At 39.9% G+C, this 18,806-nt stretch overlaps 1 protein-coding gene across 1 annotated transcript; it reads right to left on the bottom strand.

Moving 5' to 3' along the window:
- Positions 1-4,133: 4,133 nt before the first annotated feature.
- On the bottom strand, positions 4,134-4,493 carry LOC122743979 (40S ribosomal protein S26-like). The gene has a single exon (XM_043989252.1). It carries the CDS (start codon positions 4,482-4,484, stop codon positions 4,134-4,136), a length of 351 nt encoding a protein of 116 aa, XP_043845187.1. The 5' UTR covers positions 4,485-4,493.
- Between the last annotated feature and the right edge of the window lie 14,313 nt (positions 4,494-18,806).

The raw sequence follows: 18,806 nt of genomic DNA, 5'->3' as shown, positions 1-18,806 counted from the left end.
AGTTTTGTCTGCAATCCATCATGTGTCAGAACCCCAGTCAGTGGGTCAGGGAGTTAGCCCACCAATTCAATACTCAGGACTCAAGAAGAAAGGACAGGGCTCGGCACAGGATGCAGCAATTAAGTTGAAACCAGATGTTAAGTGACATGTCTTTTTCTCAAAGCAGAATCCCCTTGGCCCTGGGGTCCCAACAATGGATTATTCTTTTCTTCCCAACATAACCGAAGATAAATTTTAACCCTGTCATCCTTCTAGAATTAACATGACTACAGAACAATGCTGAAGCACCTGAGTGACTTTTTCTGTTATTCAGGTTGAATATCTTTAGAGACAGGGGCTGGGAGAGGGGAGTCAGTGGGAACTGTGAGATCTGAAACATCCGTCACTCCCCTGTTTCCTCTTCCTTTGGTTTGACCTTGTTTCCCCTCCCCTTTTTCCTCCTTGTTCCTGGAACACGTATGCATGTCTCCATACATTGATCATGAGCTGAACACGCACCCTGGGTGAGACAGGATTGGATGTTAGATTGTGAGCTCTACCTAGTGTGCGTGAGGACTTCCCCTCTGACCAACATTCCTATAAAAAGTCAAGGCATGTATTAGGGGGCGCGGCTCAGGCATTGAGCTTGCCCATTCCTATGGGAATGTAATAAATCTGTCTCTGCTTGACTTGGTGGTCTCCTCGAGTTATTTGGGTAAACTGAGGCAGTTTGCTCCATACAATATGAAAGAAGGTAATATCAAACAGCTATTTAGCTCCAGCGCTTTCTGCAAATAAATATCTTGTACACTTTAGGGTCCCTGATGTGTACTCTGTGGTGAATACTGCTTGAAATAGAGGAATCCTCCTCCTTGCTTCCACAGCGCTGCTTCCGTGGCTGGGCTCATGCAGGGGTCAGCATAGAACTAAAGGTCTGTCAGAGTTCAAGGGAGGAGCATCTAGATTGGGTTTGATTTACTGCAATCTGCCAGTTGAGTGAATACTTGGACCAGGAAAAAGCCAGGGGTAGACAAGAGCAGACAGGATTGGCTGAACCCAGGCCAATATACTGCTAGGGCTGGGCCTGGGGCTGGAGCTAAGGACCGAGGCTGGAAAATGGAGACCAAGCAAAGGTCATTTGGGTTGGATCCTGCTTACTGAACTGTGTGCTCTGCAATCCGAATTAGTATTTGTGCCAAGCAGAAGCTAAAAGTAGACAGTAGCAAGAAGACATTGACACACTCAGGGAGATTAAAAAATTGTCCACTGAGACAAGTAGAGAATATTTACTACAAGAGCTAAGCAATAGGAGGATGAAAAGGATGTGAGTGGCTGTTAAAGCAAAGAGAGCTCCCCTTCCCTTCTTCCTCATAACCACTTCCTCAGACCACTGTGAAGTTATGAGATTATAACCAAACCAAATTAATATGGTTGATGGTATGTGGCACTGAAGTGGAGATTTGGGTACTTGTTTTTCTCCACTGGAAATGTTTCACCAAGTAGCTATTTTTCTTTCTTTTCTTGGTTTTGCTCTAAGAACCTTCAGCAGAGGTAAAGCATGGGTAGGGAGATGATGATCTAGAGAGGAGGTGTCCTCCTTTATTTCCCCTTCACCAGGTCCATCCTGGGACCCTGCTTGCATGGGGGCAGATATTGGCCATGCTTGAAGAGAAACCCTGCAGAACCAAGATTGGAGGTGGTTTTGGAAAATCAGAGACTGTGCTAGAAGCTCAAATATCTCCAACTTGCCAAAAATTCATTATTAGTGTTACTTACACACACACACACACACACACACACATATAGATAGATGTATGTATATATACAAATATATATGTTTTATACACATGTATATGCATGTATATGTGCATATATGTGTGCGTGTGTGTATGATGTGTATGTAAATATATATTTGCAGGATAGATAAATACATGCATGCAAATATCTAATCTGAAGCTCCCTCTCACCAAATCCCCAACCTGTTAGAACTACTTTTGTTCAGCAATTGATTGAAGGAGACTGGAAGTTTGTGAAAGACTTTATTCAGAACGATAATAATAATTAACATTTACATAGCCCTTTAAGGTTTGCAAAGTGTTTTACAGATACTATGTTATTTTATCCTCTCAACAACCTTAGGAAGCCCTGTGAACAAAAGGGTCACTCTTCATTCCAATCTTTGGAGTAACTGCCTTTTGACCTGAGACATTCAGTTAAATGCCACACCTACTCAGGCTGTAAAACCAGAGAATTCCCTTATCTGTACTGGCTAAGAGACCTTAGTGATTCTTTAGGCTCCATACCCAGTGGAGTCTACTTTACAAAGACCACCCAAAGTAGGCTATATCCTAGCTTCTTTTTTTAAAAAAATTATTTATTTAGATTATTTTTCCAATTGAATGTAAAGACTTTTTTTTGAGTTCCAGATTTTTCTCCCATCCTCCTTTCCCTCCCTCCTCCTGAGGACTGCAAGTAATTAGATTATACATTACAATCATGTTAAACATATTTCTACATTAGTCATGTTGTAATGGAAGAATCAGAACAAAAGGGGGGGGGAATGCAAGAAAGAATAAACAAGAACAATAACAAAAAAGTAACAACAAAAGTGAAAATAGTGTACTTCAATCTGCATTCAGACTCCATAGTTCTTTTTCTGAATGTGGAGAGCATTTTCCACCATGAGTCTTTTGGCATTGTCTTAGATCATTGTATTGCTGAGAAGAGCTGAGTCTATCATAGTTGATCATCACACAATGTTGTTACTGTGTACAATATTTTCTTAGTTTTGCTTTTTTCACTTAGCATCAATTCATGTAAGTCTTTCCAGGTTTTTCTGAAACCCACCTGTTTATCATTTCTTACAGCACAATAATATTCCATTACCATCATATATCACAACTTGTTTAGCCATTCCCCAATTGATGGGCATTCTCTCAATTTCCAATTCTTTGCCACCACAAAAAAAGCACTTATAAATATTTTTGTACATGTGAGTCTTTTTCCCTTTTTTATTATCTCTTTGGGATATAGACCTAGTAGTGGTATTGCTGGGTCAAAGGGTATGTAAAGTTTTATAGCCTTTTGGGCATGGTTCCAAATTGCTTTCCAGAATGGTTGGATCAATTCACAGCTCCACCAACAGTGCATTAGTGTTCCAATTTTCCCACATCTCCTCCAAAATTTACCATTTTCCTTTTTTGTCATTTTAGCCAATTGGAAAGGTGTGAAGTGGTACCTCAGAGTAGTTTTAATTTGCATTTCTCCAATCAGTAGTGATTAAGAACATTTTTTCACATGGCTATAGATAGCTTTAATTTCTTCATCTGAAAACTGCCTGTTCATATACTTTGACCATTTCTAAATAAGGGAATAATCTAGCTTCTTAAACTGTGGGTCACTATCCCAGATGGGGGTCACATAACTGAATCACAAAAAATTCGGCAACAGGTTATGAATATCTAGTTTATATACCTATGTACCCAGGGTTGTGTAAAAATTTCTCAGGTGAAAAGGGTTCACAAATAAAAAATTTTGTGAAGCCCTGGGCTAGATGAAACTTCAAGCAAGATTGAGTTGGTGACACTCTTTGTTTTGAAGGGTCTTTAGGTGGAGGGGTCTTTTCTACCCATTGCTGGAAACCAGAACTTACCCCTAATTTAAAGTTTTTTTGTAACATTATAATCTTCAATGGCCAAAGCTCCCATCATTCAAACTTGGACCCTGAGCAGGCAAATGTAATTTAGCCAACCTGGCCTTCTGCTTTTCCTCACACCTGACAGTCCTCGGTGCCCTTGGCTGTCCCTCATACCAGGAGGTCACTCCCTCCTCATCTTTGCCTAATACAGTTTTCTTCCTACAAGATTCAGCTGAGACACCACCTTCTTCATCAAGTGTTTCCTGATCCTTCTGCACAACTTGTATCTTATGTATTCTGTGTATATTTATATATTTTGTCTTCTTATTTGTATTGCTGGCACCTAATACTGGCTAGCACATAATAGGTACTTAATAAAAATTATTGATTGATTTAATTCCATCTTCCGGGAAGCTGAAACCTCCTACATGGTTTTTGTTTGTTTGTTTGTTTTAGGTAAACCAACCATTTTATTTTCCTCTGATTAGTTCAGGAATTTTGATAGGCAGATAGATCTTTACATTGGCTTTGGGGGGGGGGGTCTGGGGGCAGCACCAGCAGGTCTGAAGCGCGGAGGGGGTGTCCGATCCTTTCGTACCTCACGAGACCAATTCCTCACTTCCTTGCTGTGGATCGCGCAGCTCACACAGTAATGCAGTTTCACATACAATTTGGGGAGCACATAAGAATCGAAAACACCGGCCTCGGAGATGTCCCTGACGGCCGCGGCTTCCACGATGTTGCGGATGACGAACTTCTTGATGGCCTTTTCCTTGGGCACGCAGCAGGCGCAGTTGGTGCAGTGGATGGGCTGCACATGGCCGTGGCCCTTCTTGGCGCGCCCGTTGTTCCTCCTCTTCTTGGTCATCTTGTAAGTCAGAAGCTGAAAAAGGCCACATATATTATCTTCCCTGTTGGAATGTGAGCTTCTGCATACCAGGGACTGTCTCAGTGTTCTCTCTCTATCACCAGGATATAGCCAAATACTTGGCACTTCAAGTGATGTGCCACAATTGGACTCTAACATTACAATCCTAACTGTAATTATAGAGAATATAGAGAAGGCACTAAAGAGAACAGTAACAGGGAAAGCAGTCTGATGGGACTATGTATACGTATAGAGATCAGTGTTGTGGGTAACACAATTGTAAGTGTGTTGAGTAACTTGTATACAAAATATCTGAAGGGGAAGGACACTGTGAAAAAAGCCTTGAGCCTTAAATGCTGGAAAAAATGTAACTGAGAAAACATCAATAGATACTATCCTTTATATCTATTCTCCTGTCTATACCAAAATTTTATGAGAGTCATCATTACATCAAGGAGATACTCAATGTGGGTTGTTTGTCCTTTCTTCTGGAAGAGGACTATGATGACATTGTGGTGATGTCATGACTTGCACTGAATTGAATTTAAGTGAGGGTGGGCTGTGCAAGGTCACTAACCTCACTCTCTCCTCCAGAGCCATCTGGATCTAGTGGCAAGATATATATCAGGACAATTGGAGATGGCCCTGGATGTTTAAGGCAATTGGGGTTAAGTGATTTGCCAAAGGTAACTAGTAAGTGTCTGAGATGAGATTTGAACGCAGGTCCTTCTTGACTCCAAGGCCAGTGTTCTATCCACTGAGCCACCTAGCTACTCCATTTGATGTGAGTGTTAGGGAATAAACAGGCTTTTGTAAGTGATACTAAAAAGTAGATCACGTTGCTCCTATTTCATAGTTAACTGAAAGATGCAGAGAATAAAAAGATCTTATAAATTACCTTAACTCTTGTGAGAATTGGAATGACACCCCCTGCTGGGAGGGATATAATGAGTTCTGGCCTGAAAAGAAACCATGTGACTTTAGCATCCGGAAGTGAGCTTTTCCGGGTTCGAAAGTCAGTTCAGGGTCAGGAAGTGATGTTTACTCATGGGTCCTATCAATCAAAGTTACCAGCCAATTAGCTTGGAGGTGTGTGTGTGTGTGTGTGTGTGTGTGTGTGTGTGTACACACACGGCCCTGTGTCCTGTTTCACGAGAGGTTCAGGGAGAAGCTGAGGAGTGAGCGGGCGGATTGGTTGGAGACTTTGGTGGGGGAGCAAGATAGGGAGAGCAAGTAAATTTTATACTTGATCCACGTGTTTCTCTTTACTTACACCTAATAAAATTTAATAAATACTTAATGCCCAAAGATTGGTGCTATGTGTTTTCCAATTTAAGGCGACCACTCATTGGATTTTAGACATCATAGCTAGAATTTTAGCACTTACACTCTTTTATAACAAGGCACCATCTATCCATACATCAAAATTATATATATATATATATATATATATATATATATATATATATATATATATATATATATAGGCAATCAGGGCTAAGTGACTTTCTTAGGATCACATAGCTAGTAAGTGTTAAATGTCTGAGACTGGATTTGAACCCAGGTCCTCCTGACTCCAGGGCCAGTGCTCTCTGCACCACCTCGCTGCCCCCAATATTTTTATTTTTACTTATTTATTTATTTTTTTGGTGGGGCAATGGGGGTTAAGTGACTTGCCCAGGGTCACACAGCTAGTAATTGTCAAGTGTCTGAGGCAGGATTTGAACTCAGATACTCCTGTATCCAGGGCCAGTGCTTTATCCACTGTGCCACCTAGCTTCCCCTTGCCCCCAATATTTTAAAAAAGATTTAACAATATTAACCTTATTCCACAACCTTCTGATCATAAACATCAGGCTAGGTATGAAGTGGAAATATATGTTTGCCAAAAGCATTTGCCAGTGTGGTAGCAGCTAAGAGGCAAAGTGGATAGAGCACTGAGCTATGGAGTCAGGAAGACCTGAGTTTGAATCCCATTTCAAGCACTCACTAGTTGTGTGACCCTGGGCAAGTTACTTAACCTCTTTCTACCTCTGTTTCTTCAGGAGGACCTGAATTCAAATCCTGCCTCAGACACTTAACACTTACTAGCTGTGTGACCCTGGGCAAGTCACTTAACTACAATTGCCTCACCAAAACAAAACAAAACAAAACCCAATAAAACTGTGCATACCCTTTGACCTAGCATTACTACTACTACTAGGTCTATATCCCAAAGAGATCATTGTGTGCATTTGAACATTCCTGTTCGAATAAATGGGCAGATGTGGATAGCTTTCAATCTGTGTTTTTTGGGGGAACTTCTGAATCAACAAAATCACTCATCCATATGAGTGTTCTTGATTTCTCCATATCATTTAATAGTGTGAACCACACCTTCTATCTAGCTCCCCTTCCTTTTGTTCCTCTGATACTTCACTCTCATGGTTTTTTCCCTACTTCTCTGAGGTGTGTGTCTCTTATTAGCTCTTCATTCTCCTCTAGCCCTTTAAACTTGGGTATTCCTGAAGGTTCTATTCTTCTTTAGGTTCTATCCTTCTTTACTTGAGGGTTTTTTTTTTTTATCATTTCTATACTTCTTTAGGTTGTGTGGGGCCTATCCTTTGGATTCTATAGGGTCTATCCTTCTCTAAATTCTCTACATTCTATCCATCATTAGGTTTTATAGGTTCTTTGTTTCTTTTTTCTCTCTACAAGTTCTTCCTTGGGGAGCATATCTATGACCATTACTTGAATCACTCCTCACCTCTCTGAAGATGTCACCCAGAATCTCTTGCAACTTCTTGTGAGCTCTTGTACATTTGCAACTACCTTCTGGTTATCTTCATTTGAATGTTCTGCTAGTACCTCCACTATCAACCACCCTAGTCTAAACCTATGGTCTTAATTCAAGCTCAATAAATCCATAGTGCCCTTCATAGCTTCCCATCCTTTTGTCTAGACTGTCTAGCTGTCACTCATGCCTGGAGTGGAAGCCTTCACCTCACCACTGACAGTTCTGTCTCTGCATGTCCCTCCCCTCAAAAACAAACTCAGGGGCTACTTTCTTTCTTTCTTTTTTAAGTGAATCAATTGGGGTTAAGTGACTTGCCCAGGGTCACATCGATAGTAAGTGTTAAGTGTCTGAGGTCGGATTTGAACTCAGGTACTCCTGAATCCACGGCCAGTGCTTTATCCACTGTGCCACCTAGCTGTCCCAGGAGCTACTTTCTAATTTGAAGATTTCCCTAGCTCCCCCTTCCCCCAATATGAAGTGATCTTTCCTGCAGATTTCTCCTAATAATTTAGCCCGTTACCCCCTCCCAAAGTCTCCTCTTGTACAAGGAAAAGATTCTCATTCCTTTAATCAATTTTTGGATCATAATGGCATAGGTTTAGAATTAGAAAAGAACTTAAAGATCATCTAATCCAATCCCCTCACTTTACAGGTGAGGAAAATGAGGCCCATAGAGATTGTGATTTGCTCAATGTCACACTGTTGGCTAGTGGAAGAGTCAAAATTTGAACCCAGATCCAGCTGCCAGGGTGATCTTTCTCGGGCATAGATCTGACAATGTCACTGACCTGCTCAATGAGCTTGTCTAGAATCAAATATGAAGTCCTGTTTGGCATTTAAATCTCCTAAAACTTAGCCTCTTCCTACTTTTTTTAAGTCTTTTTATACTTTACTCCCCTCTAAGCACTCTGCTATCTAGCAACAATGACCTAATTGCGGTTCTTGAAACCTAGCAGTCCATATTCTGTCTATGCCTTTGCATTGGCTGCATAGAATGCTTTTCCTCACTTCTACCTCTTAGATTTCCTGGCTTTCTTCAAGACTCATCTCAAAGCTTACCTTCATCATGAAGCCTCTCCTGGTCCCCCAAACTGCTACTACCTTCCCATCTTGAATGCCATCCATCTATGTGTGTATCTTTTATACACCTGATTATTTATGTTTTCTCCCCCTTTAGAATTACAAGCTCCTTGAGTGACTGTTTCTCTGTATCCCCAGATCTTGTTGGTGGTGATCCTTTGCTCTCAAAGAGTTCAGTGACATTGTGGGTGATGTCTTAACTTGTGCATGATTTGGATTTAAGTGAGGCAAATCTACATAAAGTCATCAGCCTCATTCTGTCCTCCAGAATTATCAAAGTCCAGTGACAAGACAAAAATTATGACAACTGGAGATGGCCCAGGATACAGCAGATGACTTTTGGTTTTCACAGTCCCTGATACTAAAGACTAAAGAAATTCTTACTGAGTTATTCTTTCCACTATACTTCATGGCTCTTCATATATAATGTTTCTTTTCTCCTTATATTCCTGATCACCTTTCACTGAACTACTCTATTAATGTCCTCCAAAAATGTAGGACCTGGATCTGAACATTATCTTTCAGACATGATATGACTAGCAAAGAGTACAATGAGACCACTGCCTCCCTCCTTCGGAAAACTAAACTTCTGTGTCTGTCTCTATGTCTCTCTCTCTCTCTCTCTCTCTCTCTCTCTCTCTCTCTCTCTCTCTCTCACACACACACACACATACACACACACACTTTCTCTCTTTTCCTTCTCCTCTTTCTCTCTCTCCCACATCTTCTTTCTCTTTCTACCTCTTTCTTCCTTTCCCCTCTTCCCTTGCTGCTGCCTTATCTGTATTTACTTATTTTAAAAATAATCAAAAATACATTATCTCTTCATTCCCTACTCCCCCACCCCCACCAATACATTATCTCTCTTAATGTAATTTAAAATCAATTTAGCTTTTTTGGTTACTATGTTGCACTATTGACTAATATTGAGTTTGCAGTCCACTAAAATCCCCAAATCTTTTTTTTTACATGAAACTACTTTCTAACCATTCTTTTTCCATCTTTTACTTGAGAAACTGATTTCTTGAACTCAAATAGAAGCCGTTATGTTTATCTCAGATGGATTTTATCATACTATATCTGGGTCATCGTTGTAGCTTATAAAGATCTTTTTTCCCCCCATTCTTGGCATCTACCATATTAGTTTTCTCTTGTCACATGCAAATTTGTAGGTGTGTCTTCTATACCTTCTTTCACTTTACCTTTTATGATTTATTTATGTATATTCATTAGATTATAAATTTTTTTGTATCTTCCCTTTCATTAGTTTGCATGTTCCTTGAGACCTATTTTTTATTTATCTTTGTATCCTCAGCATATTGTCCCTTGCATATAATAAGTGATTAAGAAATACTTCTTTAACTGAATTGACTATACAAGTCAAATAAAAGTTATTATCATTTATCCATGAAAGTTTTAGTTCATTCACTGAATTAAGCCACCTTCATCCAGAAGGTCACTGTGACATCACTCTATATGATGAGAGGTCATCATAGTAGACAGTAGACAAAAGGCCATCAAATTCAGTAAGAGTCAATGGTACCCTGGCACAGTAGCAGTAAAAGTATATTTGAACCTGAAAAGGTAACAAATGATAGTATTCCCCTAAAGTTCATCTATCTGATTGCTAATTGCATCTAGCAGAGTAATTTGGCAAGTAAAGACTAATGAGAATTGTAGTGGAAAATAGTTCTTTATTTTTTTCCTATCCCTGTTGGACCCTTGGTTAGGCTGATAACAATGGCATTACATTTTAAGAGAATGGGGAATCCTTCATAGTAGCTCTTATTCTGCTGTCTTTCTCTTCTTCCATGCTTCATGTGATGCAATGACTAGAGATGGATAGAGGAAGGTAAGTTGAAGTCATTTTTGGTAGTTTTCCATGTTTGACCATGGTAGGTTTGAATTAATGGTAATGTGGCAAAAGGAGTTGAAGGCTATAATGCTAATGAAAATAAAATCTGGATGCCTAACTCCCACTAAAGTAAAAGTTCCTAAAATTTTCAGTTATTGTAAAATTGATTTGAAGAATATTTAATAGTAGTGTGTTTGAGTCTTTTGTTTTGTTTTTTTGTTTGTTGGGCAATGAGGGTTAAGTGACTTGCCCAGGGTCACACAGCTAGTAAGTTCAAATGTCTGAGGCTGGATTTGAACTCAAGTACTCCTGAATCCAGGGCCGGTGCTTTATCCACTGTGCCACCTAGCTTGCCCGCATGTTTGAGTCTTCATCAATATTAGAAGTAACAATAATGATGACCACATGGTCCGTAGTGAATCTACAACAAATTTTGTGCCTATTTTCTTTAAAAAAAAAAACAACAGATTTATTGGGGGGCAGCTAGGTGGTGCAGTGGATAAAACACTGGCCCTGGATTCAGGAGGACCTGAGTTCAAATGTGACCTCAGACACTTAACACTTACTAGCTGTGTGACCCTGGGCAAGTCACTTAACCCTCATTGCCCTGCCCCCCCAAAATAGATTTCTACTGAAAGATTTTGTTTTAATGGCACCTATGTTTCTTCTTCTCCTTCTCCTTCTCCTTTTCCTCCTCCTCCTCCTCCTTCTTCTTTTTGGGTCAACGAGGGTTAAGTGACTTGCCCAGGGTCACACAGCTAGTAAGTGTCAAGATTTGAACTCAGGTCCTCCTGAATCCAGGGCTGGTGCTTTAACCACTGTGCCACCTACCTGTCCCTACCTATGTTTCCTAATGTATCCTTGCCCACTGCTTGTACTAGAGAGGCATTATATAACTATATAACATATATGCACTCATATGTATGATGTAATAAAAAAGACCGAATAGAGTGAACATCAACATACCCATAAACTGTCTATATAATGCTAAGTATGGATGAAAAGTAAACATTTAGTCAAATATTAAGACATATTCAAGAAAAATTCACACTTAAATAATGCTTTATGATTACAAAAGAGTACATTATATCATTTCATTCTCATTCTATGATGTAGTATAGCTATTACTATCTCCATTTTAGGGTTAGTCGACAAATATTAAATGCCTACTATGTGTCAGGCACTGTGCTAAGCACTGGGACTACAAAGGCAAAAAACAGTGCTTGCTTTCAAGAAGCTTACAGTCTAATAGAAGAGACAATATAAATAACTACAGCCAAACACCCCTCCTGGACCACTGACTTGCCTGGCAGAGGAGCTTACAAAGTTCAATGAAATTAGGAGCAGGGTTACCCAAGATGGACACATCATAGTGGAGAGTTCTGACAAAAGGTAATCCACTGGAGAAGAAAATGACAAATCACTCCAGTATGTTTGCCTAGAAAACTCCATGGACAGTATGAAAATGATAAAAGATTGACACTGGAAGATGAGCCCCCGAGGTCAGAAAGTGTCCAACGCACTACTTGGGAAGAGCAGAGGACAACTACAAGTAGGTTCAGAAAGAAAGAAGAAGCTGGGCCAAAGCCAAAAGAAAGCTCAGCTGTGGATGTGTTTGTTCATGAAAGGAAATTCCAATGCTATTAAGATTAATACTGCATAGGAACCTAGAATATAAGATCTATGAACCAAGATGGGCTGGATGTAGTCAAATAGGAGATGGAAAAATTAAACCTTGATATCTTGGGTGTCTGAACTTACATGGATGGAAATGGTGAATTTGAGACGATCACTACGAATACCACTGTGGGCAAGAATCCCTTAGAAGAAATGGAATAGCCCTCATAGTCAATAACAGGTTGAGAAATGATATCCATTTGAATCCAAGACAAACTGTTCAGCATCACAGTAATACACGTCTATGCTCCAACCACTGATGCCAAAGAGGCCAAAGTTGAGCAATTCTATAGGTCAGAAGACCTACAACATCTTCTAGAAATAACACCAAAAAAAAAAAAAGCCTTCACATTCATCATAGGAGATTAGATCGCTAAATCAGGAAATCAAAAGACAATTGTAATAACAGGCAAGTCTGTCCTTGGAGTACAAAATGAAGCAGGGCAAAGAATAATAGCATTTTGTCAGGATAACTTGTTGGTCATAGCAAACACTTTTTCAACAACCCAAAAGTGATTTTACACATGGACATCACTAGATGTTCATTATTGAAATCAGATTGATTCTATATTTTGAAACCAAAAGTGGAGAAGCTCTATCTAGTCAGTTAAAATGAAACCTGGAGCTGACTCTGGTTCAGTTCATGACCTTCTTATTGCAAAATTCAGGCTTAAATTGAAATATGAAAAACCATCAGACCATAGGTAAAGCCTAAATAACATCCCTACTGTATATGAAGTAGAAATGATAAATAGATTTAGGGAATGAGATCTGGTAGATACAATACCTGAAGACAGAGGTTTGCAGTATTGTATAGGAGGTAGCAACAACAACAACAATGATAAAAACATTCCAAAGGAAAAGAAGAGCAAGAAAGCAAAATGGCTGTCTAATGAAGCTTTATAAATAGCTGAGGAAGGAAGGAAAGGGAAGGGGAAAAGGAAAAAGGAAAAGACATATCCAATTGAATGTAGAATTCCAGAGAATATCAAGGATAGATAAGGTTTTCTTAAATGAGCAATGCAAAGAAATGTAAGACAATAATAGAAGGGGAAAGACAAGAGATCGAAAAATTAGAAATGTCAAAAGAATGTTTCATGAAAAAATGGGCATGATTAAAGACAAAAATGGTAAAGTCTTAAGAGAAGTAGAAGATAATAAGAAGACGTGGCAAGAACATACAGAAAAACCATCCAAGAAAGATCTTAACATCATCAATAACCACGATGGTGTGGTTGATCTAAAACCATAAATCCTAGAGAATGAAGTTAAGTGGGCCTTAGGAAGCATTACTAACAATAAAGATAGTTGAGATGGTGGAATTCCAGCTAAGCTATTTAAAATCCTAAAAGATGATGCTATTAAAGTGTTACACTCAATATGCCAGCAAATTTGGAAAACTCAATAGTGGCTACTGGTTTGGAAAAGATCATTTGCTTCCCAATCCTAAAGAACAGCAAAGCCAAAAAATGTCCAAATCACCAAACGTTTCACATGCTAGCAAGGTTATGCTTAAGATTCTGCAAGCTAGGCTTCAACAATACGTGAACTGAGAATTACCAGAAGAGCAGACTGGTTTTCGAAGAGGAGAGGAACTAGAGATCAAATTGCCAGCATTCACTGGATTGTGGAGAAATCAAAGGAGTTCCAGAAAAACATCTACTTCTGCTTCATTGACTACATTAAAACCCTTGACTGTGTAGATCACAACAAAATGTGTCAAGTTCTCAAAGAGATGGGAGTGCCAGATCATCTTATTTATCTCCTGAGGAACCTATATGCGGGCCAAGAAACAAGTTAGAACCAAACATGAAACAACTGATTAGTTTAAGATTGGAGAAGGAGGGGCAGCTAGGTGGCACAGTGGATAAAGCACCAGCCCTGGATTCAGGAGTACCTGAGTTCAAATCCAGCCTCAGACATTTGACACTTACTAGCTGTGTGACCTTGGGCAAGTCACTTAAGCTCCATTGACCCGCAAAAAAAGAAAGAAAATATTGGAGAAGGAGTACAGCAAAGATGAATATCGTCACATTTATTTCATTTATATGTAGAGTACATCATGTAAAATGCCAACCTGGATGAACCAAAAGCCAGAATTAAGGTTGCTGGGAGAAATATCAACAACCTCAGATATGCACATGATACCACTCTGATGGCAGAAAGTGAGGAGGAATTAAGAAGCTTCTTAATAATTGTGAAAGAGGATACAGTAAAAGCTGTCTTGAAACTTAACATTAAAAAAAAAATTAAGATCAGGGCAACTGGTCCCATCACTTCCTGACAGATAGAGGGAGAAGAAATAGAAGCAGTGTTAGATTTTAAATTCTTGGGCTCAAAGATCACTGCAGATGATGACTGCAACCATGAAATTAAAAAATGCTTGTTCCTTGGAAGGAAAACTATTGAAAATATGGACAGCATACTAAAAAGGAGAGACATCACCTTACTGATAAATATCTGTATAGTCAAAGCTATGATTTTTCCAGTAGTAGCTGTGAGTGTTGGATTATAAGGAAAGCTGAGTGACACAGTGCCTTTTGAATTGTGGTGCTGGAGAGGACTTTTGAGAGTCCCTTGGACAGCAAGGAGATTAAACCAGTCAATACTTAAATTAATTCAGGCTATTCTTTGGAAGGGCAAATGCTGAAATTGAATCTTAAATATTTTGACCACATAATGAGAAGAAGGACTCATTGGAAAACACCCTGATGTTGGGAAAGATTGAAAACAAAAGAAGAGGATTAGATGGATAGATAGTGTCATAGAAACAACAAACATGAATCTGGACAGACTTTAAGTGATAGCGCAGGATAGAAGGGCCTGGCATGCTATGTTCCATGGATTCACCAAGAGTTGGACATAACAGAAAGACCTAACAACAGCATAGACAAACAGTCAATATTCAGGATAAATTGGAAATAATCAACAGATGGAAAGCACTAGAATTAAAAGGAGTCAGGAAAAGCTTGCTATAGATTATCTGAGACTTGAAGGAAGCCAGGAAGTCAGGTGGTGGAGATGAAGAGGGGAGAGCATTCCAAGCATGGATGAAAATGCCTGAAGTTGGGTGATTGAGTGTTTTGTGTTTGTCACTATCACAGAATATGTGGTCGGGTATAAGCACTTGGCATGCCAAACAAAGGATTTCCTAATTGATCCTGGAAGGAAAAGGGAGCCATTGAAGTTTGTTGAGTGATGGTAAGGTGTATGTGTGACTTGGTCAGACCTGTGGTTTAGGAAAATCACTTTGACAGCTGAGTGGAGGATAGACAGCAGTGAGAAGAGACTTCTGTCAGGGAGATCACCCAGCAAGTTATTGCAATAGTTCTGGTATAAAGTGGCCCTAAGGGCATATAACTAGGTGGTAGCAGTATTAGTTTTTTGTGTTTTTTGGTGTTTTTTTTTTTTGCGGGGCAATGGGGGTTAAGTGACTTGCCCAGGGTCACACAGCCAGTAAGTTTCAAGTGTCTAAGGCCGGATTTGAACTCAGGAACTCCTGAATCCAGGACCGGTGCTTTATCCACTGTACCACCTAGCCGCCCCCTGTGGTAGCAGTATTAGAAGAGAGAAGAGGGCATATGTGAGATATCCTATGAAGGCAAAATTAACAGGCCTTGGCAACATATAGAATATGGGGGGGGCAGGATGATGAGAAAGAATGAGGAGTCAAAAATGATACTTGGGTCTCAAGCTTGGGTGACTAGGAGGATAGTGGTTTACTCAACAGTAATAGGGAAATTAGGAAGAGGAGACAGTTTTAGGCAAAAGAAAGTGAACTCAGTTTTGGACAAGTTGAATTTAAGATAAGGAAATGGACCCATAAAAGTTAAGTGACTGGGGTAGCTAGGTGGCACAGTGGATAGAGCACCGGCCCTGGAGTCAGGAGTTCCTGAGTTCAAATCCAGCCTCAGACACTTAACACTTACTAGCTGTGTGACCCTGGGCAAGTCACTTAACCCCAATTGCCTCACCCCCAAAAATTAATTAATTAAAAGTTAAGTGACTTCCCAGAGTCCCACAACAAATGAGAGAACCAAGGGGCAGCTAGGTGGTATAGTGGATAAAGGAATCAGCCCTGGATTCAGGAGGACCTGAGTTCAAATCCAGCCTCAGATACTTGACACTTACTAGCTGTGTGACCCTGGGCAAGTCACTTAACCCTCATTGCCCGACCCCCCCCAAATGGTATGGGTGGTAGTTTTTGATTCATACCTAAATTGGATTTAAGTGAAGTAGAGTTTCATGAAGTCACCCACCTTACTCTCTCTTCCAGTGTCATCACAGTTCAGTGCAAGACAGAGTCAAGACAACTGGTAATGGCTCAAGATGCAGTGAATGACCTTGTTGTCTTAGAGCATTCCACAACACTTGCTCTAGCTGCCTTCATGGCCACTGGAACAAATTGTTTTCATACTACCCATTCCACCAGGGGAAGTATTCACATGCTTGGGGTAGACTCCCCCCTAACTCGCCAACAGGTTTGAGACCCCTTGGTTACCTTCAACCTGGTTTATTTAGCCAGTCTACCTAAAGGGTTTACTGGGGTGTGGTCTGCTACAGCTTCTTGGAGCCACAGGTGAAAGTTAGGTGGATCAAGTCGACACCAAAGGAGGAAAACAGCCCTGAAGAGCTCAGCAGCCCTCACACCAGAGATATTAATCTTCCCTGAATATACCCTACACCCCAAACAAATTATGGTATATGAATATTGTACTATAAGAAACAATGAGGGGCGGCTGGGTGGCGCAGTGGATAAAGCACCAGCCCTGGATTCAGGAGTTCCTGAGTTCAAATCCGGCCTCAGACACTTAACACTTACTAGCTGTGTGACCCTGGGCAAGTCACTTAACCCCATTGTCCGTAAAAAAAAAAAATTAAGAAACAATGAGATGGACAGTTCCAGAGGAAACTGGAAAGACCTCTATATACTGAAGCAGAATGAAGTGAGCAAAACCAGGATAACAATTAATAGAATAACAACCACATTATTTAAAAAAAACCAACTTTGAAAGATTATAGAACTCTAGTCAATGCAATGACCAACCACAATTCCAGAATTTCAGAAATGAAGCACATTACTCACCTCCTACCAGAGAGGTGATAGACTTAAAATGTAGAACCAGATACATTTTTTTTTATATGGCCAATGTGGGAATTTGTTTTGCTGGATTGTGCATATTTGTTTTGAGGGCTTTCTTTTTCATTTTTTATTGTTCAACTTTTGGGGACGGGAGTGGGGGAAAAATGTTTATTAAAAAATGAAAGTAAAACATTTAAAATTTTTAAAAAAGGAAAACTTGGAAGGACAGGTCAGAATTTCTGACTACAAAATGAAAGGGTTGGAAAAATCCCTAAATCATGGGAACTTTCAACTAGGTTGGGGGGCTAGGGCAAGCTTTATGGAATAATTGATAATTGAGCCAGACCATAAGGCAGAGAATTTCAACAGGTATAGATGTGAAGGGAGAGTACCCTGGGGATGAAAGGTCATCTTCAAGAATATACCTGCAGGGGCAGCTAGGTGGCGCAGTGGATAGAGCACCGGCCCTGGATTCAGGAGGACCTGAGTGGAAATGCAATCTCAGACACTTGACACTTACTAGCTGTGTGACCCTGGGCAAATCACTTAACCCCAATTGCCTCACAAAGAAGAAGAAGAAGAAGGAGGAGGAGGAGGAGGAGGAGGAGGAGGAGGAGGAGGAGGAGGAGGAGGAGGAGGAAGAAGGAAGAAGGAAGAAGGAAGAAGGAAGAAAGAAGGAAGGAAGGAAGGAAGGAAGGAAAGAAAGAAAGAAAGAAAGAAAGAAAGAAAGAAAGAAAGAAAGAAAGAAAGAAAGAAAGAAAGAAAGAAAGAAAGAAAGAAAGAAAGAAAGAAAGAAAGAAAGAAAGAAAGAAAGAAAGAATATATACCTGCAACTAGGGGGCAGCTAAGTGGCACAGTGGATAAAGCACTGGCCCTGGATTCAGGAGGACCTGAGTTCAAATCTGACCTCAGACACTTGATGCTTATTAGCTGTGTGACCCTGGGCAAGTCACTTAACCCTCATTGCCCCACAAAAGAAAAAAGAATATACCTGCAACTGAGAAGGAAGAGGGCAGGATCATGTCAAAGACCTGCTAATACTCTATTTTGGCTGGAACTGTCTGTTCCTTCATCATCAATCCATAGATGCTGATTAATCATTGAACATTAATTGTAACCATGTGCTTAAGTCCAATTTTAACATTTTGAACTAGGCTCAATAAATTGGCTGGTATTATAGTTTCTTTCTCATCATGGGAAGTCAAAGGGGTAGTTTATTTTTACCTTTGGTCACAGAATCATTTTTTTTAATCTACTTAACCTTTGGTGGGTCCATCACCACACTCTTCTACAGATCATTTGAAACATTTTACTATATCAGAAATAAGTTACGTAGGCTAGTTTCACAATAATGATGTGGCTGCAAAAATGTAACTGCTCCATTAGTACAATGTGATAGAGTGGGACTTTAATAGTTTGGGTAACTTTGGCAAGTTTCTGTTTCTGGCATTTGCAATGATTCACTGGATGCGACCTTAGGGCACACTAACCTATGACTCAATTTTCCCTACCTATGTAATGGGTTTGTAAAACTGCTCCATGATCCTAGCCTACGCTCTGACTCTTGGCTTTTGATTTCAGCTGATTCTAGAGCCTCTTTCTTAGTCTGATTGCTTTCCAATGTAAAGAACTGGATTATTTCCAAGACTCTGGGAAAACTCCATCGCATCATATTCTTCTCATACGAAATGCCTGTTTCTATTTGAAAAGTAAGGGAATTACATAAGTAACTCATTTGCTCTGCTTTACCTTTGAAAAACTTGGGCTTTGGCTGACTTGGCTTACCTAGATCAATTTAAATAACCCCAGCTTTCTTAACGGAGAGTAACAGCTTGGATTCAAGTTCAAAAC

The sequence above is a fragment of the Dromiciops gliroides genome, chromosome 2, assembly GCF_019393635.1.
Source record: "Dromiciops gliroides isolate mDroGli1 chromosome 2, mDroGli1.pri, whole genome shotgun sequence".
Lineage (NCBI taxonomy): Eukaryota > Metazoa > Chordata > Mammalia > Microbiotheria > Microbiotheriidae > Dromiciops > Dromiciops gliroides.
The sequence above is the reverse complement of the archived record's forward strand: the minus strand, read 5'-3'. Positions and strand labels throughout refer to the sequence as shown.

Coding starts and splice junctions, on each gene's coding strand:
- LOC122743979 (XM_043989252.1), bottom strand. CDS start 4,484: ATGACCAAGAAGAGGAGGAACAACGGGCGCGCCAAGAAGGGCCACGGC.